Here is a 25,328-nt window from a genome sequence, read left to right as displayed (position 1 = left end):
TTTTCTGGCCTACATATGACTCCAGACCCATGGCAGTATGCGCTCTGAGAGTGGAGTCAGAGAACTAAAAGATTTCGACTGACTGTGAAATTACACAGCTCTGGTGGGATGGTTAAAAGATGTGGAAGAAATTGTAAAGAAACAGAAGATTATTTAAGTTACTACTTTAGGTTTGGAACTAATATAGCTCAGAGAAAATGGTGTGGAGGGTGAACAGAACATATGGATAGGAATGCAGTGAGAGTTTTAAATAAATCAGAATGTGCATTGAATGTATGCAGTTAGATAGATCACCTCTTGTGATGATAAATGCAAGGTTGATATTTCAACATTGTAAAAATGAAATGAGGAAGCTGAAGATGATAATGATGATCACAAATAGTGATGAATAGATATGTTCAATAACCTTAGTCAGGATGCTATGGGGCCCACTGAAGTTACACACTATCAGGTTTAGTCTGCAGGGACAGAGGTAAGTTGCAGAAATATTGACAATTAATGGATGAATAAGATGCAATTGATGAAATCAATATTCAGATGAAAAACGTTATTCTTCTTCCACTGAGGACAAGCAATTTGACAATTCCAAATTATTCAGCGTTTTGTGCAATGTTCGAGCTGGGTGTCATCAGTTTATATGTTAAAACTGGTGTTTTGCCAGTAATTATTGTTGGGGTACAATACATAAGGGAAAAAAAGAGGTTAAACATAAAAGGGGAAAAAAGGAAGTGAGTAATAGTAGAAATAGGTGAATACATACCTACAGAGAATAATCCCAGAAGTAGAGATTTTGGAGGAGGACAGAACATTTTCCAGATGAATACTATTAGATCAAGGAACAATATATCACAGTCAAAATCAGGAGCTGTTATTGGTATGACTTGACCAAAGCTGCCTCAGTTTTGATGGTAGGGAAAATGCCAGACTGCTAAGCTTCCTAGAATCCCTACAGTGTGGAAGCAGGCCATTCAACCTACTGGGTCCACACTGACCCTCTGAAGAACATCCCACCCAGACACATTCCCCTACCCTATCCCTGTAACCCTGCAATTCCCATGGCCAATCTGCCTGGACACTATGGGCAATTTAGCATGGCCAGTGCATGTGATCTGCACATTTTTGGACTGTGGGAGGAAACCAGAGCACCCAAAGGAAACGCATGCAGACATAAGCAAAGAACAAAGAAAGTTCACAGCCCAGCAACAGGCCCTTCAACCCTCCAAGCCTGAGCTGATCCAAATCCACTGTCTAAACCTGTCACCAAATTCCAAAGCATCTGTATCCCTCTGCCCCCCCACCTACTCATGCATCTGTCCAGATGCATCTTAAATGAATCTACCGTGTCTGCCTCTACTAGCTCTGCTGGCAATGCATTCCAGACACCTAACACCCTCTGTGTAAAGTACTTGCTGTGTGTATCCCCCTTAAACTTTTCACCTCTCACCTTGAAAGTGTGACTCTCGTTATTGAATCCTTCACCCTGGGAAAAAGCTTATCTCTATCTACCCTGTCTATATCCTTCATAGTTAAAAATCACACAACACCAGATTATAGTCCAACAGGTTTAATTGGAAGCACATTAGCTTTCGGACCTCCGCTCCTTCATCAGGTGATTGTCACAATCACCTGATGAAGGAGCGTCGCTCCGAAAGCTAGTGTGCTTCCAATTAAACCTGTTGGACTATAACCTGGTGTTGTGTGATTTTTTTTAACTTTGTACACCCCAGTCCAACACCGGCATCTCCAAATCATATATCCTTCATGATTTTGTCGACCACAATCAGGGACCTCTCAATCTCCTTTTTTCTAATGAAAACAATCCTAACCTACTCAACCTCTCTTCACAGCTAGCACCTTCCATACCAGGGAACATCCTCGTAAGCCTCTTCTGCACCCTCTCCAAAGCGTCCACATCCTTTTGGTAATGTGGTGACCAAAACTGTACATAGTATTCTAAATGCGCCGAACCAATGTCTTGTACAATTTTAACATATCCTGCCAGCTCTTATACTCAATATCCTGTCTGATGAAGGCAAGCATACTATTTGCCTTCTTGACCACTCTATCCAACTGTGCAGCGACCTTCAGGGTGCAATGGACCTGAACTCCCAGATCTCTCTGCTCATCAACTTTTCCCAAGACTCTTCCATTTATTGCATAATTCGCTCTAGAATTAGACTTTCCAAAATGCATCACTTCACATTTGCCTGGATTGATCTCCATCTGCCACTTCTCTGCCCAACTCTCCAGTCTATCTATATTCTCCTGTATTCTTTGACAGTCCCTATGCTTTCTGTTACTCCACCAATCTTCGTGTCATCTGCAAACTTGCTGATCAGACCAACAGTACCCTTTTCCAGATCATTTATGTATATCACAAACAACAGTGGCCCCAGCTACTGATCCCTGTGGAATAACACTGGTCACCTTTCTCCATTTTGAGAAACTCCCTTCGACTACTATTCTCTGTGTCCTGTTGCTCAACCAGTTCTTTATCCACCTAGCTAGAACAGCCTGCACATCATGTGACTTCACTTTCTCCATTTGTTTTCAATGGGGAACCTTATCAAATGCCTTACTAAAGTCCATGTATATGATATCTACAACCCTTCCTTCATCTATGAACTTGGTCACTTCCTCAAAGAGCTCTATCAAGTTGGTAAGGCACGATCTCCCCCGCACAAAACCATGTTGCCTATCACTGATAAGCCCATTCTTTTCCAAATATAAATAGATTTTATTCCTCAGTACCTTCTCCAACAACTTTCCCACCACTGACGTCAAGCTCACTAGTCTGTAGTTACCTAAAATAACCCTACTACCCTTCTTGTACAGGGGGACAGAGGAATCCTCCAGTGCCTCACCTGTGTTTAAAGATGCTATAAAGATATCTGTCAGGGCCCCAGCTATTTCCTCTCTTGCCTCCCTCAGCAACCTGGGATAGATCCCATCTGGTCCTGGGGGTTTGTCCATCTTCATAACCTCTAGCCTACCGAACACATCTTCCCTACTTATGTCAACGTGATTCAGAGTAATCACACTTCTATCTCTAATCTCAACATTCATCATGTCCTTCTCCTCAGTGAACACTGATGCAAAGTAATCACTCAGAATCTCACCCATTTTCTCAGGTTTGAAACACCCAATCCTTTCTCTAATTTTATAAGAATAAAAGGCTTTGGGATTCTCCTTAATTCTGCTCGGTAAAGCTATTTCATGACTCCTTTTAGCTCGCTTGATTCCTCGTTTAAGACTGGTCCTATTCCCCGAATATTCCTCCAGGGCCTGTTGTGTTCTTAGATGTTTGGACCTTATGCTTGCTTCCCTTTTCCTCTTGGCTAATCATACAATTTTTCCTGTCATCCACAGTTCATGAATCTCGCTTTTCCTATCCCTTGCTTTCAATGGGACATGCCTATCCTGCATTATCTTTAACCTATCTTTGGAAGCCTCCCACATATCAAATGTGAACTTTCCTTCAAATAGCTGTGTCCAATCCAAATTTCCCAGCTCCTGCCTAATTTTGATATAAATGGCTTTGGCCCAGTTTAGTACTCTTCCCTTAGGACCACTCTCATCTTTGTCTATGAGTATTCTAATACTTACAGAATTGTGGTCACTGTTCCCAAATAAATCCCCCACCGCAACTTCTACCACCTGGCCTGGCTCATTCCCCAACACCAGATCCCCTCCCTCATAGGACTATTGACATACTGCTCTAGAAAACTTTCCTGGATGCTTCTTACAAATTCTACACCATCCAGACCTCTGACACTAAGTGTATCCCAGTCAATGTTGGGAAAGTTAAAATCTCTCATCACTACCACCCTGTTGCCTCTACATCTTTCCATAATCTGTTTACCTATTTGTTCTTCTGCCAAATGCTCACTGTTGAGAGGCTTGTAATACAGCCCCACCAATGTAACTGCACCCTTCTTATTTCTCAGCTCCACCCATAATGCCTCACTACTCAAGCCCTCCATAGTGTCCTCCTTTAGTACAGCCGTGACATCGTCCCTGACCAGCAATGCAACTCCTTCCTCCCCACTTTTACTTCCCTCCCTGTCCTATCTGAAGCGTCTATATCCTGGAACATTTAGTTGTCAATCATACCCTTCTTTCAATCAAGTTTCTGTGATTGCAATAACATCATATTCCCAGGCCCTAAATTCATCTGCCTTACCCACTATACTCCTTGCATTGAAGTATATGCACTTCAGGCCACCAGTTCTTTTGTGTTCATCTGCTCTCTGCCTACTCTTCCCCTTATTACTGCTAACTTCATGATTCTTACAATCGCCAGTTTCCAACTCTCTGTCTACTTGTCTTCTCTTCTGTTTCCGAGCCCCCGGCCACATTAGTTTAAAACCTCCCCAACAGCAGTTGCAAAAACTCCCTCAAGGACATTAGTTCCAATCTGGTTCAGTTTAGACCACCCAATTTGTAATAGTCCCCTCTTCCCCAGAACCGGTCCCAATGTCCAACAAATCTGAACCCCTCCCTTCTACACCATCCCTCAAGACTCATGTTCATCCTGCCTATTCTTTCATTTCTACGCTGGCCAGCATGTGGCACTGGTAGTAATTCTGAGATCACTATCTTTGAAGTGTTCCTTTTTAACTTCTCTCCTAGCTCCCTGAATTCTGCTTTTAGGACCACATCTCATTTTCCACTTAAATCATTGGTGCCTATATGCACCAAGACAATTGACTGTTCACCCTTCTCTTTCAGAATGCTCTGCAACCAATCAGTGACATTCCTGACCCGAGCACCTGGGAGGCAACATACCATCCAGGAGTCTTGTTTCCAGCCATAGAATCGCCTATCTACTCCCCATACAGTAGAATCCCCTATGACAATGGCCCTGTGAGTCTCTACATAGGGAGAATGTGCAAACCCCACACAGACGGTAGTCTGAGGGTGGAATCAAACCTGCATCTCTGGTGCTGTGAGGCAGCAGTACTAACCACTAAGACACTGTGTGGAATTAAGGATGAAATTGCAGTAGAAGTGAGCAGGGGCATGAATGCATTGACAAATGTAATAAATTGCAAGCTCAGAGGTGAGCTTGATCGCTAATTAAAATTTAAGTACCACAAAAAAAAACTGGAAATTCTCTGACAAGGTTCAAGGCAATTGAATTTTGGTCCAAAATTATCCTCATCTTTTGAGCTAAGAAAAGATAACTTCCAGTCACACTGTTCAGAATGAAATAATGCATTGTAGTGGGAGTTTGTGAGCATGTGAAGTTTGTACCTTTGTTGTGTATGAATCAAATCATTAAATTATATTGTCCCCGTGCTTTGATTCTCATATACAAACCATTTTATTCTTGTTGACCAGCTATGAAATAGTTAAACAGTTAAGAATGAATATGGATATCTGGAGAGCAGCCCGTGTCAATCTCCTTGATAAACTACAGCTGACAGAAGCGTTCAGCATCTAGTGCTCCAGAGGCTATTGCAGAAAGGGAGACAGAAAATGGCCCCATCATAATCGCAATAGTATACCACTCGAAGGTCAACATGTCTGAAAGACTACAATGGGAGCTTATCGCTGACATATGCCAGCTGTTGCAATAAGACCTAAAGACACAATGAGCAATGAAGACTGGTGGTCGAACTTCCGCAGTACTGAACTTCTATTCAGCACGACCTCTCTACTGCCCTTCTGGGAATATGTCTGACTTCAGCTAATTTGCTGTCCACAAATGTGACAGATGATGTTTTCAAATGCAGTCATCTGAATACAGTTTCTTAGCGACGGGAAAGCAGGAAAAGCTATTTCTTTCTCTGAATGGCAACTTGACAAAGATACGAGATGTTATCCTGAATACCCAAGTAGCCATGTAGCGGAAGGGTCATGGGAGTAATGTCAGTAATAGTTTCCAAAAGACAATTGGGTAAATAGTAATAGGGCAATGTGGAGAAAGGGGAGTGGGACTAATTGGTTACCTCTGCCAAAGAGGTGGAACAGTCACAGTGCACTGAATGATTTCTTTCTGTATTGTATTTTTCTGTGATAAATGAGCAAACTAAATATTGGACATGAAGTGTTACATTGGTTATCTTTTGTTCTTGTGCACATGAACGTAGGAACCCTACACTTCACAATGTCTGTTGCGCTTCAGGTGCACTATTTTGACAACTGTATCAGAACCAGATAGGATGTCTGTCCTGATTAAATTTCAGTCAGAATAGCATTGGATTTTCCTTACTCCCACACCTATTCCAAATGTATCCTGTCTTCTACCAAGGACAAATTCACATCCACCTGAAGTCTGGGCTACATCTTAACTTCTTTTTCGGCAGTTGTTTCTGGAAACATTGCTCAATCTTTGTTGCAAGTAGGAAGGGCCAAAGAGGAGGCTGTGGCCTGAATCTTCTGGTCACTGGCAATGGAATACACATTGCATTCTGAAGCTTTGCCTGAACCAATGCTACTACTAATTTCTTCCAATCTGAGTTGCAGCAGAAATGGATAGTGCAGCATCTCCTCAGAAAATCCTTTAGATTGCAGCAGCATTCAAGGAGGTTTGGCAGTGGTTGCCATGTTTGGTTAAGTTAAAAGGTTGCATCCTTGTGAGTTATTGAATGGATGAGTAGGTCACTGAGCTGGCAAGTGAGTAAAGAAGGGCAGTTGGTAAGTTGGCCAGGTGGGTACAGTGTGTCATCAAGCAGATGGGCAGTGGATAAGGTGGTTTGTCTTTTGGGTAGAGGGGTCAATCGAGGTATAGTTGGGTTGGTAAGATTATGGGGTGTGTTTGTCTGGTGATTGGATAGTCAGTTATGTAGTTACCCAGATGTTAGACAAGGATTTAAATGATCTCATACTTTCCTGAGTAACTATAATTTAAGTCTCATAGATACTCTAGTTCAGCATCAGATACATATGTTCATTCAGGATCTGAATCAGCAGGGAATTGCCTATCAAAAATTTAAATTTCCTCAGCTATTCCCAGGAAATCCTCTGTGTCAGGACCTCTGCAGGGACAATCTGAAGACTGGATGAATTAGATTATTACATGCTTCTGGCACTTGAAACAGGATCTTTGGGTGTCCTTTCTGATGGTGTAATACCTTTGTGTTGAGGTACTAATATTGATTTTGGAAGTTTTAAATGAGTATTCTGCTGCAATGAGAAAAACTGAATCATTATTTGTGATAGGCAGGAAGACACATATTTGTTAATTTTGTCCCGTAACATACAAACAGGTGCATTAGTTATTTTTCTGCTGTCATAGACCCTTTGCTATGTTCCACATTACCATAATTTTGTACCACCTTGTATTGGCTCCCAGGCATGTTGGCTTTAGTCATCTGCCTATCTAATTTCACTATTGTACGATAATCTTTTCTAATTGTTACATTGCCTACATGTAACTTAATGAAACTTTTTCTCTTCACACACCTTTTAGAAACGTTTACTATCAGTTTGAATGCTCCCCATCTTACTGCTGTAATCTCTTTTCACCCTCTTAATCAATTCCTTTGTCCTCTTTTGCTGAAATTTCTAATCCTATTTCTAATCCTCAGGTCTGCTGCCTTTTGTTTTGGATAATCTCTAATCCATCTTCGATCGAATATTATCCTGAAGTTCCCATCTTGGCCACAGTCAGGCCACCTTTCCCATTTTGTTTTTTATGCCAAACAGGAATGAACAACTCTTCCAGTTTCTCCATGCATTCCTTAAATGTTTGCCATTATCTATCTACTGACATCCTGTTAAGTAAAATTCCCAAATTCATCATAGCCAGCTGGGACCTCATATCACTGTGCTTTACTTCAATTCATGATTTAAACGACAGAATCAACTACATCGCTCTCTATCTTAAAAAGCTAGATTGTCATTTATTTCCTTCTCATTATACAATATCCAGTTTAGGATGGCCCATCCTTTATTTCTCAACATATTGATCCATAAATATATGTAAATTTTGATGTAAATATGTTTATTCTTGTAAATATTCTAGAAGTTCTTCCTGTACATTATTGTTACTGATTTAATTTGCACAGTTTTATATATGTAGTTGTCCCTTTATTTCTTTTGCCTCTAATTTCCTGTCTAATGTCTTCCCAAGTGATCCCACTAAAGTTTGGGGTCTGTATACAATCCTAGTATCATTTTCTGTCCCTTGGTGTTTCTAAGATCTACCCTTACAGATTCTACTTCACTTAAACTAATATCCATCCTCACTATTGTATTAATATCCTCTTTAAACAAGCAATACCATCCTACTTCCTTTTGCTCTTTGTCTGTCCTTCCCAAAAGTTAAATAGAACATAGAACATACAACAGTACAGCATTGTACAGGCCCTTTGGCCCTCGATGTTGTGCTAATGTTTTTCAGACTCTAAGATTAAACCAACCTACGCACCCTTCATTGTACTACCTTCCATGTGCCTGTCCAAAAGTTGCTTAAATGTCACTAATGTATCTGACTCTACTACCACTGCTAGCAGTGCATTCCATGCACCCACTGCTCTCTGTGTAAAGAACCTACCTCTGACATCCCTCCGAAACCTTCCTCCAATCACCTTAAAATTATGCCCCCTTGTGACAGCCATTTCTGTCCCCTTGTGACAGCCATTTCTGCCCTGGAAAAGGTCTCTGTCTATGCCTCTCATCATCTTGTTTACCTCTGATAAATCACCTCTCAACCTTCTTCAGTCCAATGAGAAAAGCCCTAGTTCCCTCAACCTTTCTTCATAAGACATGCCCTCCAGGCACCATCCTGGTATATCTCCTCTACACCCTCTCTAAAGCTTCTACATCCTTCTTATAATGAAGCAACCAAATTGAACACAATATCCCAAATGTAGGCTAACCAGGGCTCTATACAGCTGCAGGTTAACCTCGGGGCTCTTAAACTCAATCCCCCTGCTCATGAAAGCCAACATGCCTAACATCTTCTTAACAATCCTGTCAACTTGGGTGGCAACTTTGTGGGATCTATGGACATGGATCCTAAGATCCCTTTGTTCCTTCATACTGACAAGAATCGTGCCTTTAACCCTGTAATCTGCATTCAAATTCAACCTTCCAAAATGAGTTAGTTCGTGTTTTTCCAGGTTGAACTCATCTGCTACATATCAGCCCAATTCTACATCCTGTCAATGTCTCACTGCAACCTATAACAGCCCTCCATACTATCCATAGTTCCACCAATCTTAGTGTAATCGGCAAACTTACTAGCCCACCCTTCCACTTACTCATCCAACTCATTTACAAAAATCACAACGAGCATGAGGTCCCAAAACATATCCCTGTGGAACACCACTGGTCACCGAGCTCCAGGCTGAATACTTTCCATCTACTACCACTCTCTGTCTCCCATGGGCCAGCCAATTCTGTATCCAGACAGCCAGATTTCTCTCTATCCCATGCCTCCTTACTTTCTGAATGAGCCTACCATGGCGTACCTTTTCAAACGCCTTGCTAAAATCCATGTACACCACATCAACTGCTCTCCCTTCATCAATGCATTTTGTCACATCCTCAAAGAATTCAGTAAGGTTTGTGAGGCATGACCTGCCCCTCACAAAGCCATGCTGACTATCCCCAGTCAAACTATGGTTTTCCAAATAAAAACTACTTTCCAAGTACTTCTGGGTGTTCAGTTCCCAGCCCTCGTCCCCCTGCAGCCATGTCTCTCCAATCTCATTATACCTTTCCTGTTAATATCTATTTGTACAACACAACACAGATGCAAGCAGGCAAAACTAATTGGTGCTGTATGTGTCAAGAATATCCAGAGAGGCAGGTCAAGGGCTCCGGTCCACAGTCTTTACTAAGATAATTCATTTGGCTTGTCAGAAATTGCTGTTCATCAATTTCACTTCTCAGCACTGATCAGGTAAAGACATTTGCACAGTACACCTCCCCTTTTCCCAGTAGCCTGTGGATTGAAACCCATTTCCCCTCAAAAGTCTTTGATAGACAGACTTAATGATCTGATCTTATCCTATGCTAATTTGCTTGTGGCCTCAAGTAGTATTACAAAAATTATTATCTTTGTTGTTCTGCTTTTTAATTTAGCTCTGATCTCCGCATACGCCTTCAGAAAACCTTTCTCAGTCCTATCTGTAACACTGTTGGCCATGTGAATTGAATCATACCACTCCAATCGCATGAGATATCCTGAAAACAGGAAACCAGTATGACTTTGAGAGTTTGTGCTGTCAGCTGCAGGAAACATTATATATTCGTCTAACCCTACTCTCCTCTGCTGCAACTACATTTTTTGTTCTCTCCTTCTTTCCCCCTTACTCGAATGACTCAAAGTGAGATGTTCCGAAATGTAAATGTACAAAAAAAAAGGAGAGAGTGTGAACTTTCTAATTCAAAGGATGTAATGTCCAGTTTTTTGCTTGAAGTGAGAATATAACTGAAGGCTATATAGATTGTAGAGTCACAAAGTAGAACCATTTGTGACTTTAGATCTAGATACAGGAGAACAAATTTAAAACTGCTCAGTTATCAATGCTTCAGTGCAATAAAAAGAGAATTGGAATTTGATGCACTTGTGTTTCTGCGAGTGTATTTCTTCAAATCAGATAAACAGGGTAGAAGTGGGTGAACTAGCATGAAGACAATGAAGTTACGTCTCTTGTTTGGCATAGGAACAGGAGAGTGTTTCAGCTGTTTTCTTCACAACTGAGCAATCCTCTTCATAATTCACTCTGCTCACCCCACGTTGGGAAGGACCAAGAAAAGATATCCTCAAAATAGTCTGATTTGTCACCGACCTGACTGGAAAACTGCATCTAGTAGACTCACCTATTTGCAGTCCGAAAACCAAAATCTAACTCAATCCTGGAACCTGGAATGTTTGCCATCTCCTAAAAATACCTGCCAAATTGTGTGGTCAGAGATTTCGATCCAGGATTGGGCTCATCAGCTATGCAAAGACCCACAGAACCCATGACCAATGACCCAGAATTTCCCCGGTGGACATTAAAACTCGTTTGGAGTGATTGCTGATGACAATAATTCGCAACTTTCATGGGATTATTCATATGGGAATAGTCAAAGATTGCCTTGTCATCTGGAGGCCTTTAAGCATCCTCCTATCCCATTGACATTCAACTAGTGATGGGCAGGGGTCTTGCCATGTAGTAAAAATACCTTTATAGAGGTTTATAAAATCACGAGGGACACGGATAGTGAGAAAAAACATGGTTTTCTTTCCTGGGTTGGGGGGAGTCCAGAACTAGTGGGCATAGGTTTAGGGTGAGAGGGGAAAACTTTAAAAGGGACCTGTGGGGAATTTTTTTCACACAGTGGGTGGTGCATGTATGGAATGAGCTGCCAGAGGAAGTGGTGGAGGCTGGTACAATCACAACATTTAAAAGGCATCTGGATGGGTATACAAATAGTAAGAGTTTGGATAGGCCAAATGCTGATAAGTGAGACCAAATTAATTTCAGATATCTGGTCAGCATGGATGAGTTGTACTGAAGGGTCTGTTTCCATGCTATATATCTTTATGACTCTACCTCAAATTCTGTTGTAATACAAAGGCTCTTAGTGTTGGGGGAACAAAATTGTTGTGTTTTGTTCATTCATTGCACATGTTACAGATAATTATTGATTGTAGGAGGCTCAATAGTAATAGAGGGAAATAGTAAATTCTCCTGGGTGGACAACATGCTAAGTTTTCCATCATATTTTCCTACTATTTGCTACTGAAATTGTAACTAATATGGCTTCTGAACCCAGGCATGTCTAGCAAAGCATATTGTCTACTTGTCTTGCTTTCTGACTGGGTTAAGGAATTGTTCTCTGCATAATCACCTGAAAATGGATTACCAAAGTCTTTAAGGCTATTTGGTGAACTATGCTTTGCACTGATTGCCACATTGCAGCTTTTGTTGTTGATGGGTGCCACCCCTTTTTTTTAATATTTGAAACAGTTCTGTAGAACAGCAGGTAGAACTTGAACTTGAATCCATCTGAGCCAGAGGAGGGGACCAATGCACCAGAAGTGACCCCGGCAGTTGTATTAGTTACTTTAGGGAGATTTGACAGTCAGCCACCCTCAATGTACGTTTTTGCACTAATTTGATTTGGTATCAGAGCTCTTAGTAGGTATTTTTATCCACCTGCTCAGACATGCGATGATACACATCTGAGTCAGATGGGACTTGAATCCATGCCTTCTGGCCCAAAGCACCACTAGAGCTCCCAGCAGTTGAAACAGGTTAACCAACCTGTTCAGAGGTGTTATAACACACCTCCCGAGCAAATGGGACTTGAAAACAGCCTAGATGCAAGAGCACTACCACTGTAAGGTAAAGACAATGACTGCAGATGCTGGAAACCAGATTCTGGATTAGTGGTGCTGGAAAAGCACAGCAGTTCAGGCAGCATCCGAGGAGCAGTAAAATCGACGTTTCAGGCAAAAGCCCTTCATCAGGAATACAGGAGACTCATAAGCCCGAGCAAGCTTTCATCCCAAAACTATCTCACCTAGTATTCCAAACAACGATTGTGGTTAGAAAATCACAAGCCTGCAGTCCTGAATTTTCTTTGAATCTTTTAATTAAAAATTGGAAACTGCTAGTCATTGATTTCCTTAGCGTCAATGTAAATGGTGATCCTTGCCAGAAGCACTTGATTATGGATTAATGTTGAAGTTTTCATTTAATAGCCCTAATTATGTATTTGGTGAAATTATCAGAAGATTGTTTAACTGTAGCAGTGAAGGTCTCAAATTATATTATTCAAGGTACATAAATAAATAAATGCTTAATTCTTACATGTGCAATTTCTTTATTACGTAAGTTTAAATCTGTGGTTTGAGAGATTCTTCTTAGAGCCTTTGTACAATTTTTTTTTTCTTTGTAGTTCTAATAAGTAACTGTTTACAATGCTTTTTGTGATGACTGGTGGCTCATTTCTCTGCCAGTGTTCAATTACATGATCAATAACACTTAGGAAGCTAGTAATTGTTGCCCACCCCCCAAAAAAAACACGTGACAATGATGTGCAATATTCCACAATTGAAAAATCGGTTTAACTATCATAGCTGTTAGCATAAGTCTGTAAGATATAAGCAGGGGAGAATCTATTTTAAATATGTTAGAAATCCCAAACTAATCGTTATGTTTGACTTTCTTTAACTGTGTATTATAACTAAGCATCCTTTTCTATATTTTTAGGCAACAGATCGTGAGAAGGATCCAATCACCTATCACATTCAAAATGGAGATCCACAGCACGTTTTCAAAATTACTCAAAAGTAAGAGGGGACAGATAATATTTGAAGTATGTTTTCTCTCTCAGAGATTTAACAATCTTTGAATGCCATTCTTTCTTCAAAAAGCAGTTGGTCCAGCGTTTTAAAATATGTTTGAAGCAGAGGTAGAAAGATTTTTGGTGACAAAGGGGAATTAAGATTATTGGGGGTATGCGGGAATTTAGAGTTGAGGTTAACATCAGATCAGCCATGATCTCATTGAATGATGGAGCAGGCTCAATGGATTGAGTGCCCTACAATTACTCCTCCTTTTTCCTATGTTTGTATAACTCATTGAATAATTTTTATGAGCAAGCACAACAGGAAATCTGGGATATGCAGGCATTGGCAATATGTTTCTTTCTATTAAGTAACAAGAATTTGATATACGAAGCCTTTGGGAGACAACAGTGTTATTTTTTCAAATGTATGATTCTGAATGTATATAGCCCTGCTAAAGTGTTCATTTTTACAGATTCAGATATTCAGATGATAACTTTAAGAGCAGTGTTGAGCAATATGTAATATGTTGATGAATTCCATAAATGTTATGCAATTGTGGCCATTTACAGGGTCCATGGTGCCATATTGCTGAATCAAAGTCAGCCCCTTTCTTCTTCATCTATTCCCTCGTTTTGGAATTCCCACTGATTGTGTTGGTCAGACACCATGCTAAATTAGTTGATTCCCTTGTCACCCATCTTGGGTAAAAACACTTCCATTTGTCCAACCTTCCAGGAAAGGATCAGATGCCATGTCACTCCCACCATAAGCCCACAGCTCACATTATATGTCTCTGTGTTGGGTTTGCTTTCATTTCTTTTTGATCATCTCTTTGACTCTTCTTTTATTACTTAGTAAAGCAGACAGCTGTTTTACAGTCAATTCTTTGAGACTTCAAAGGTACTTTGATGCCAGGTGAAGCATCAACAACATACACCATGTTTTCACCAATCAAAAGTCTAACAAGTTAATCCAGGAAGAAATTACGCTATGGCACCTCCATGGGTGGAAGATTGCTGAGCAATCTGTTTTGTACATTTGATGACTAATTACCTTTCAAAGACACAGTTCCCAAGTTTCATAATTTCACAGTTTCATAGTAATAGAAGCAGGAGTAGACCATTTAGCCATTCGAGCATGTTCTGCTATTCATTAAAATCATGGCTGATCTATCCATCGTCTCAGGTCCTCCTACCTGCATTATCCCCATAACTTTTATTTCCCCTAACATGCAAAAGCCCATCCAACTGTGTCTTGAATATATTTAATGAAGCTGCCTCAATTGCTTTCTTGTGCAGAGAATTCCATCGATTCACTACTCTCTGGGAAAAGCAGTTCTTCCTCATCTCTGTCCTAAATCTAATCTTGAGGCCATGTCTCCTAGTCCTGGTCTCACTATCTGTGGAAACAACATGTGTGCCTATATCTTTTCTATCCCTTTCATAATTTTATGTGTTTTTGTAAGATTCCCTCTTATTCTTCTAAATTGTAGCAAGTTCAGTTCCAGGCGGCTCAACCTCCCCTCATAGGGTAACCATCGGACAAAGGTAGTTTTGTTTCCACAGGCATATCCACAGATTGAAAGTCAATTGCCTAGCCGATGACTTTCTTTGTGGTGAGGTAGCCAGAGGCAGGCAGCTGGTAGGATGCCCAATGCTCCACTATAAGAGTGCTTGCAAGCTTGACGTGAAGGTCCTAAACATGGATTGCAGTACAAAAGGGTGACAGCAAAGTAAAATGACAGAACAGCAGCTTGGCAACAAACTGTAATGCTGAAAATGATCCATATTGCTATTTTGCAGCAACATGTACAGCATCTGTGGCAGAACCTGCCTTGCAAGGATTGAGCTGTTCACCTATCAACAAGGATGCACCCTATGAAGCCATACCATCTAAAATGGAGTTCATTCTGTGTCCATCGTCTTTCTTAGACTGAAGAGTAGATACAATAAACTAAACAAAATATCACAATATTAATGATTATCACTCTCATTTAATTTGTTAAGTGAATTATCATTGAAAAGTAGGAAGGGGAAACAATAGGCCAGATTTTACTTTAATAGTGTGTCTGCCCTTGATGTGCCCTTGTAGAATTAGAGTTTATATTTCTTTTCTTAAAAATAGTTGAAATGACCAAATGATGTGGCAGAAAGGAAATATCGGCAGCATGATCCTGAGTTAACAGGGTAATCAGCCAAGTGTTGTCTTAACCAATAGCATCGAAGGATTGTACAATAAACGACATAATGTCAAAGAATTAAGGGAAGTGTAAATGCATTTTGGTGAATTCAATGTCAAAAAGAGTTTTTGTTTAATGCTAATGTATGGGATCTGGGTGTCACTAGCTGGTCAGCATTTATTGCCTGTCCCTAATCGCCCTTGAGAAGGTGATGATGAGCTGCCTTCTTGAATCGCTGCAATCCACCTGCGGGCTGACCTAAAATATCATTAGGGAGGAAATTCCAGGATTTTGACCCAGCAACAGTGAAGGAATGGTGATATTTTTCGAAGTCAGGATGGTGGGTGGCTTGGAGAGGAGCTTGAAGGTGGTGGTGTTCCTACATATCTGTTGCCCTTGTCCTTCTGGATTGAAGTGGTCACAGGTTTGAAAAGTGTTGTCTGAGGATCTTTGGTGAATTTCTGCAGTGCATCTTGTAGACAGGACATACTGCTGCTACTGAGTATTGGTGTTGGAGGAAGTGGATGCTTGTGTGTGTAGTGCCAATCGAGCGGACTGCTTTGTCTTGGATGGTGTCAAGCTTCTTGAGTGTGGTTGGAGCTGTATTCATCCAGGCAAACAGGGAGTATTCCATCACATTCCTGATTTGTGCCTTGTTGATGGTGGACAACTTTGAAAGCCAGGAGATGTGTTACTCACCACAGTATTCCTAGCCTCTGACCTGTTCTTGTAGCCATTGTGTTTATGCGGTGAGTCCAGTTGAGTTTCTGGTCAATGATAACCCCCAGGATATTGACAGTGGGAAATTCATTGATTGTGACACCACTGAAGGTCAAGGGGATGGTGGTTAGATTGTCTCTCTATTGATCATAGGTGTCATAGGTACAGAAGGAAAAACAAAGAGAAGGAACAAAAGATTGAAGTAAAAAAAGTTGAATGGAAATAATAAAAAGGAGACATTTTTAGAGTGAATAAGATGACTCACTTCTTTATAAAGTTAATACTTGATATCACAGATGTTTATTGGTAGTAATTAACACTTATCACAACTTTTAAAAACATTATTTGATTTAAAATAATTTGACTTAATGCATGTTAATTCATATCCTTTAAATACATAAACTTCATATCATTCAATGCATAACAATGGTGAACCAGACAGTAATGCAATTCTTACAGTAAACATCTGGACAATTACTTGCACAACTTTTCATCTCCTGAGATTGCTGCATCATTTCCACGTTATACCATGGGTGGCTCAGCCTCTTTGCAATTTCAACAGCAAAAGCTGGGATAATACCATGAAAGATAGTGGTAGATTTCTTTTCCCTTGGAATTCACTTCAGGGTCATAGTTTTGGATTCATGTCGAGTCATAGAGATGTACAGCATAGAAACAGACCCTTTGGTCCAACTTGTCCAAGCCGACCAGATATCCTAATCTAATGTAGGGTGAATGATGGCTCAGTGGTTAGCACTACTACTTCATAGCACCAGGGACCCAGTTTCAATTCCCACCAGGGCGACTGTCTGTGTGGAATTTGTACATTCTCCCCCTGTGTGTGTGGGTTTCCATCGGGTGCTCTGGTTACCTCCCACAATCCAATGATGTGCTGGTCAGGTATACTGGCCATGCTAAATTGCCCATAGTGTTAGGTGCATTAGTCAGGGGTAAACATAGGGTAGGGAAATGGGTCTGGGTGGATTATTCTTTGGAGGGTTGGTGTGTACTTGGGCTGAAGGGTCTGTTTCCACACTATAGGGATTCTAATCTAATCTAGTCCCATTTGCCAGCATTTGGCCCATATTTCTCTAAACCCTTCCTATTTGTATACCCATCCCTTGGATAAAGATGCCTTTTAAATGCTTCAATTGTCCCAGCCTCCACCAGTTCCTCTGGCAGCTCATTCCATACACGCATGAAAATGTTGCCCCTCAGGTCCCCTTTAAATGTTTTCCCCTCTCACCCTAAACCTATTTATAGAAATGATTTGGATGTGAGCATCAGAGGTATAGCTTGAAAGTTTGCAGATGACACCATATTGGAGGTGTAGTGGACAGCCAAGAAGGTTACCTCAGATTGCAATAGGATCTTGATCAGATGAGCCAATTGCCTGAGAAGTGGCAGATGGAATTTAATTTGGATAAATATGAGGTGCTGCATTTTGGGACAGCAAATCTCAGCAGGACTTATACACTTTTTGGTAAGGTCCTGGGGAGTGTTGCTGAACAAGAGCAGGTTTATAGCTCCTTGAAAGTGGAGTCGCAGGTAGATAGGATAGTGAAGAAGGCATTTGATATGCCTCTCCTTTATTGGTTAGAGTATTGAGTACAGGAGTTGGGAGGTCATGTTGTGGCTGTGCAGTACATTGGTTAAGCCACTTTTGGAATATTGCATGCAAGTCTGGTTTCCTTCCTATCGGAAGGATGTTGTGAAACTTGAAAGGGTTCAGAAAAGAAGTACAAGGGCGTTGCCAGGGTTGGAGGATTTGAGCTATAGGGAGAGGTTGAATAGGCGTGGGGCTGTTTTCCCTGGAGTGTCAGAGGCTGAATGGTGACCTTACAGAGGTTTACAAAATTATGAGGGGCATGGATAGGCTAAATAGACAAAGTCTCTTCCCTGGTGTGGGGGAGTCCAGAACTAGAGGGCATAGGTTTAGGGTGAGGGGCGAAAGATATAAAAGAGACCTAAGGGGCAACCTTTTCATGCAGATGGTGGTGCGTATGTGGAATGGGCTGCCAGAAGAAGTGGTGGAGACTGATAAAATTGCAACATTTAAAAGGCATCTGGATGGGTATATGAATAGAAAGGGTTTGGAGGGATATGGGCCAGATGCTGGCAGGTGGGATTAGATTGGATTGGGATATCTGGTCAGCATGAATAAGTTGGACTGTTTCCATGCTGTACATGTCAATGACTCTGTGACTCTAACCTTCTAGTTCTGGACTCCTCCACTCCAGGGAAAATATCTTGTCTATTTATCCTGTCCATACCCCTCATGCTTTTATAAACATCGAAAAGGTCACCTCTCACTCAGCCTCCAATATTCCAGGGAAAACAGCCCTAGCTGATACAGCTTCTCCCTATAACTCAAATCCTCCAAACCTGACAACATCCTTGTAAATCCTTTCTGAACCTTTTCAAGTTTCATAACATCCTTCCATGCCTCTTCTGTTTAAAAGAAAACTACCAAGCAGTCCCCTTCTTCGTTGATGTAAAATTAGGAATCCAATTGAGATTGAATCTCAGAATCAAACTTAAGCAAATTGAATTTGGAATGATGTAGTTGTCAAACCTATTAAGATCGTCAACTTGTAGTTTTATCTGTACATAAGGAAATCAAAGTTTTGCTTTTGATTTGGAAAATTGTATAAACCTCAGGCCATGATTTTTTATTCTAAAAGAAATAATGGCCTCTCACTTCCTTTTATGTAATGCTTTGTACATCATAACAGCTGCAGCATGACACTCCAACTCCTATACTTAATGTTCTGACCAATGAAGGCAAGCATGCCAAATGCCTTCTTCACCACCTTCTTCACTATCTGCTACTCCACTTCCAAGGAACTATGCACCTGCACCCCTAAGTCTCTTTATTCGTTAACACTCCCCAGGGCCCTACCATTTAGTGTTTAAATCCTGTTTGATTTGCCTTACCAAAATACAACACCTCACATCTACCTAAATTAAACTTTTCTGCCACTCCTCGGCCTATTGACCCATCTGATCAAGGTTCTGTCGTACTCTGAGATAATCTTCTTAACTGTCCATTACACCACCAATTTTAGTGTCATCTACAAACTTACTAACCATTCTCCTATACCCCAAGAGGACTTCTTGTGCATGGTAAGTTGTGAACTGTTGGAAGACAATGTCATCCAGATTCTTGTGTCACCATGAGGTAGATTTGTTCCTTTTTAGTTTGAAATCTCCACAGACTGATGGGGTTTGTTATGTGAGGAGATGCATTATGTAGTCTAATGAGAAAAGGTTTTTGGTCTTAAATATTGTAAATAATTATAAAGTAGCAATCAGGTCCAAGATATTGATATGGTAGGCATTGATACAATGTCTGTGAGGGACACCGAGATGGTAGGTGTGTCCCCTTCAAGACTCATTACTGTTCTCCCACCAAAGGCCATCGGACCTCATCAGATTGGACAGTGCTTAATTTATCCTTCAGCATTAACCTTTTGAGATCCCAATATCTTATATAACAGATCAAGCAGCTTAGAAGAAATTTTGAAAAATAGTCTGTATGTTTCCATATAATTTAATCTTGTGTACAGACACAATTTCATAAGTGTGACATAACCAGAGTTTATACAACTGTGGCATATTTTCTACATGCTTAAATTCCACTCTTCTAGATATACAGGCCAGCATTAGGAAGATAGGACCAAGAGTAGTCAATTCAATTTGTAAATCCTCCTCTACTTTTCAATTAGATCATTAACCTCAATGTCACTTTCCCCATGCTATCCTTGATGCTATTGGACGCCAGAAGTCCATTAATTCCTATTGCGAGCATGATCAATGATTGAGTATTCGCAGCTCTCTGGGTTTTAAAATTTCAAAGAGTTACCACCCTTTTAGTGGAAAATGCCTCCTCATTTCAATCTCAAATTATCTACCTCTTCATCTGAGACTTGGTTTACACTCTCCATCTGGGGATACATCTTGTCAATATCCACCCATTCACACTGCATAAGAATTTTATCCATGTAACTAAGATCATTCCATGAAACTCTAGGAAATGCTTTCTCAGTTTCCTCAATCTCCTTTTACAAGACAATCTCATCATCCCAGGGATTAATTCATTGAACCTCTGTTGCACTTCCTCTATGGTGAGTATATCCTTCCTTAGACAAGGAGACCAACATCAGTCAAATAATAAATCATATAACAAGAACTCTCACTGCAAATGGTCTCATGCCCCTAACACCCTTTGCATATAGAGGTGTTTCTTAACCTTAATCCTGAAAGATTTATGCCTAATTTGTAGACGCTGCTCCACTCACTCTATCAGTTCTGAGTAATAAAATAATAAGGATTATTATGTACACAGTGCTCCAAGTGTAGTCTCATTAAGGCTCAATCTGTACTCCACTCCACTGGCTATGAAGGCCAACATATTGCATGCTAACTTTTCATGATGCATGGACAAGGTCACAGGTCCATTGGAAACACACACTTCTGTACTTCCTTCTGTACTTCCTTCTGTAAAGACAAACACAAAGTAATTGTTTATTTCTCTGCTATTTTCCCCCACTTTTCTGCTAACAATTCCCCTGCCTCTACTTGCAATGGGCCCATATTTGTCATAGCTAACCTTCTTCTGCCCACACACCTAAAGAAGCTTTGCTTTTATATTTCTTGCTAGCTTGCATCCATGCTCCCTTTTCCCTTTCTTTCTAAGTAAATTGATCATCGTTTTCTGGAGTCCAACATGCTTCTAATCCTCATGTTTATCATTTATTCTGGCATCTTTATAAAACACTTTAATCCAATGCAATGTTTAACCTATTTGGTTAACTACAGTTGATTAACCTTGTTTTTTGTTCCTAAAAGGAATGTGTAACTGTCGTTGACAGTATAGCACATCTTTAGACACCAACCTTGCCATTCATTTCTACAGCATTGCAATCAAATTTTCTGTCTTATGTCCTCAACCAACATCCTAGCTAGGTAAATAATTTACATTTAATTCCATCACTTTGACTTTAGCCTGTAGTCTTTGACGCTGGACTCTATCCAATGGTTAATTGATATCTACTGGCATTCCCCTTTTCCAGTATTTCAATCATCCCTTCAAATATCAGTCAGGTACATCAAGTATGACCTGCCACATCTGCTGACTCTCTCAAAGCAGCTGAAAAATGTTTAAGGTTTTCATTAATTCTGCCCCTAACAATGGAAAGCTCATGTAAATCCCTAACATCGTACTCCATGTTGACTAAGAACTACATTACCATTCCTTCACAATCGCTGTGTTGACATCCTGAAATACCCTTAAAATACCCTTACTGATAATGCTGTACATACACATCATGAACTGCAGCAGTTCAGGAAGAATTTTGTTCCCACTGCCTCAAAGATAATTCGGGCAATACAGTAAATGGTAACCATTCCAGCATCACTCCCATGCCCTACATGAATATTTAAAAACAAGCATATGATAACTGGTCTATAATTCTGTGCTTCCCATTCTCACTTTTCCTAAATAATGAAGTGACATACACTATTTTCCCATCCTAAGAAACGATTACCAAACAAAAGATAGTCGGGAGATTACAATTTGCAATGTTATCATCTATTTCCTTTCAAATCTTGGAAGATATCTATTGTTGGGCATTTATATCTCTTTATTGCCATGCTTTTTTCTTTACTGTTTTTTCTAAGGTAATTTTGGTGTGTTCTCACATCTGTTCAATTGGCAGGCTGCTAAGTTATTCTCTGTCTTTACCATAAATACTGCTGCAAATTTATAGTTAAACATGTCTGCTAATCCTTTGTTTTCATTGACAATACCACTGTTAGCAATTTCCAAGAGGGCCTCATTCTTTCTGATCATCTTTGTTTTCCAAGTCTAATTGCAAAAATGCCTTGTGTTGTTTTTGCTAAAATTGCAAATTGCTTTTCATACTCCTTTGTCTAGCTCTTCCCATCTATTTTGTCTCCTTTTATTGGTCTTAACTCTCCCAGTTACTCGATCAGTGCTAAATGTCATATTTTCCTTTGAGTTTTATGCCTCTTACTTAATTAATGAACTATGATTGTTTGGGAAGTAGAATTCCTGACCCTGTGGGTATAAACTGATCCTGTATTACATTAAATTATTCTTCAAACACTTTGCACTCATCTTTTGTCATTTTGCTGTGTTCACTGTGGAATACTGCATACAATTCTGATTGCACTTCTATAAGAAAGATGTTATTAAACATAAAGGATTTACAATGATGTTGCCAATACTGGGAGGTTTGAACTGTAGGGAGTAGCTGATTAGTCTGGGGTGTTTTATTTGTCCCCCTGAAGAGTCAGAGGCTGAGGGGTGACCTTGCAGATGGACAAGGATAGGGTGGATAACCAAGATCGTTTTTCCCCAGATGGGGGAGTCCAAATCTAGAGGACATAGATTTAAGTTGAGAAGGGAAAGATTTAAAAAGGACCTGAAGCGTAATTTTTTTCACACAAAGTGTGGTGCGTGAATGGAATGAGCTGCCAGAGAAAGTGTTGGAGGCTGGTACAATTGCAACATTTAAAAGGCATCTGGATGGTTATATGAATCAGAAAGCTTTAGACAGATATGGACCAAATGCTGGCAAATGGGACTAGGTCAGGTTGGGATGTCTGGTTGGCATGGACGAGCTGAACTGAAGGATCTATTTCCATGCCATATAACTCTATGAGCCTATGAGTCTCAGCCTCAGTTTGAAGTCTGGAATTAGTCTTACCTAAATCTTAGAAAGTGATATGGGTTTCTCCCTTCCAAATATTCCATTAATCTGATTATGATCACTGTTAAATAAAATATTCACACACCACTGGAGTCTTATTAAATATGTCCCATTATCCATCCTGTCCCTTGACTGGATCTTTGATATGTTATTGAAGAAAGCTGTCAGGAATACATGCAGTAGTTCATGGCCATTCTGACATCCAACTAATTCCTGATGGAGGGCTTATGCCCGATACGTTGATTCTCCTGCTACTCAGATGCTGCCTGACCTGCTGTGCTTTTCCAGCACCACACTCTCGACTCTGATCTCCAACATCTGCAGTCCTCACTCCACACATAGTCCTATCCTAATGTATATAGAATTTAAAATTCCCGTGAAAACCCGACTGCCTTTGCTACATGATCATCTCATGTTTTCACTTACAACTACAATAAGGGAGTACATACATTACTCCCACACCAGGCATATGTATGTCATGGCCACCATGTGATCTCCATTTGTAATTTAATCCTCCAAATCCTTCAATAGTTTCTTATGCAATGTTTGCAAGGATGAAGAATACTTATTTGTAACACAGCCTCAACATGTGACCTGACTCCTTCATCCACAATTTCATTTTTCTAATCTGTTTTCCTTAATTTTTCTAGTTTACATGTGACTCAGATAATGATTCAGAGATTATAATTTTCAGCAGTGTGGAAACAGGCCCTTTGGCCCAACAAGTCAATACCGACCCTCTGAAGAGCAACCCACCCAGACCCGTTTCCCTCTGACTAATGCACCTAACACTATGGGCAATTTAGCATGGACAATTCACCTGACCTGCACATCTTTGGATTGTGAGAGGAAACCGGAGCAAACCCAAACAGACACAGGGAGAGTGTGCAAACTCCACTCAGACAGTCGCCCAAGGCTGGAATCGTACTTGGGATCCTGGTGCTGTGAGGCAGCAGTGCTAACCACTGAGCCAGTGTGCCGCCCTTAAATCTTAAATTTAATTTCCAATTCTTATATCTATCCCAGCTACACTTTCCAACTTTCTGTTGTTTCCTCCATAGATGCAACTACAGAATCATCTCCTCCACCTCCAATTTCTTTCCAAGCAGTTTTGAGATGTCACTTGCCTGGCACCATGTCACATTGGAATCTTGATTTGCTTACAAAGGATGCTCACTGTCAGTCTGTTTAGTCCATTGCCCTCACATATGGTGTCACAATATAAGACCATAAGATAGAGGAGCAGAAATTAAGCTATTTAGTCCATTGAGACTGCTCCGCATGGCTGATCAGTTTTTCAATCCCATTTTCCCGCTTTCTCCCTGTAACCTTTGAACCCTTTGGTAATCTAGAATTTATCTATCCCTGTTTTAAATATACTCAATGGCCTGGCCTCCACAGTCTTCTGTGGCCATAAATTCCACAGATTCACTACCCTCTGGCTAAATAAATTTCACCTTATCTCCATTCCAAAGGGTCTTTACTCTAAGGCTGCGTCCTTGTATCCTCATCTCTCCTGCCATCGGAAACATCTTCCAAACATCCACTCTGCCCAGGCCATTCAGTATTCTGTAAGTTTCAATCAGATCCCTCTTCATCCTTCGAAACTCCATCGAGTATAGTCCCAGAGTCCTCAAACGTTCCTCATATGTTAAGCCTTTCATTCCTGGGATCATTCTTGTGATCCTCGTCTGGACCTATTCCAGGGCTAATATGTCCTTCCTGAGGTCTGGTGCCCAAAATTGAACAAAACATTCTAAATGTAATCTGACCAGAGCCTTATAAAATCTCAGAAGTATCTCACTGCTTTTATATTCCAGTCCTCTTGAGCTGAATGCTGTTATAAAGATATGGGTATACTGTACCTTTAAGAAAGTTAAAAGCTAACAGAACAACCTGACAGCACCAAGTGTTCTGAATAAAATACAGTGTAACATTTTGGTCCAGCAGTGCCTGGAGACAAAAAAAAAACAAATTTGAATTCGGCCAATCAGTTTAAATAATACCCCAAAAAATACCAAACACCAATCAAGTTTGAATTTAATATGTTGACAATATTAAAAGCCAATGATACAATCTGATGCTTTGGGGATATAAGCCTAGGAAAAATTGAACAGTGGAGGGAGAACTGCCAAAAGACCAAAGGTGTGGGCTACTAGTCAGAACTGTCTGAGAGGTACCTGTCTAGAGAAGGACTTTGCGCAGGGTAAAAACATTAACACCAACCTGGAGAAGCAAATCTACAAAGAGAAGATTCGACAGCTGGCTGGTTTTAAAATTTGAACATTTCAGTAAATCTTAATTAGGGGTTTTATCAAACTAGTATTGGAGAAGGGAAAGTAAAAGATAGGTTAGAGGAAGGAGTTGTAAATAGTTATTTGGTAATTATTCTCTGTTATATTTTAAGAAATAACATTATTAATTTTTACTTTAAATAATGAACTTTGGG

At 40.3% G+C, this 25,328-nt stretch overlaps 1 protein-coding gene across 1 annotated transcript in view; it reads left to right on the top strand.

Moving 5' to 3' along the window:
- Nucleotides 1–25,328, top strand: part of pcdh15b (protocadherin-related 15b) — a 1,519,471-nt gene that overhangs the window by 1,159,500 nt on the left and 334,643 nt on the right. The window contains exon 23 of the mRNA XM_072557866.1: nt 13,164–13,243. Within this exon, the coding sequence (XP_072413967.1) occupies nt 13,164–13,243 (80 nt within the window). The remainder of the gene's footprint in view (nt 1–13,163; nt 13,244–25,328) is intronic.

The sequence above is a fragment of the Chiloscyllium punctatum genome, chromosome 38 (genome assembly GCF_047496795.1).
Source record: "Chiloscyllium punctatum isolate Juve2018m chromosome 38, sChiPun1.3, whole genome shotgun sequence".
NCBI lineage: Eukaryota > Metazoa > Chordata > Chondrichthyes > Orectolobiformes > Hemiscylliidae > Chiloscyllium > Chiloscyllium punctatum.
The sequence above is the reverse complement of the archived record's forward strand: the minus strand, read 5'-3'. Positions and strand labels throughout refer to the sequence as shown.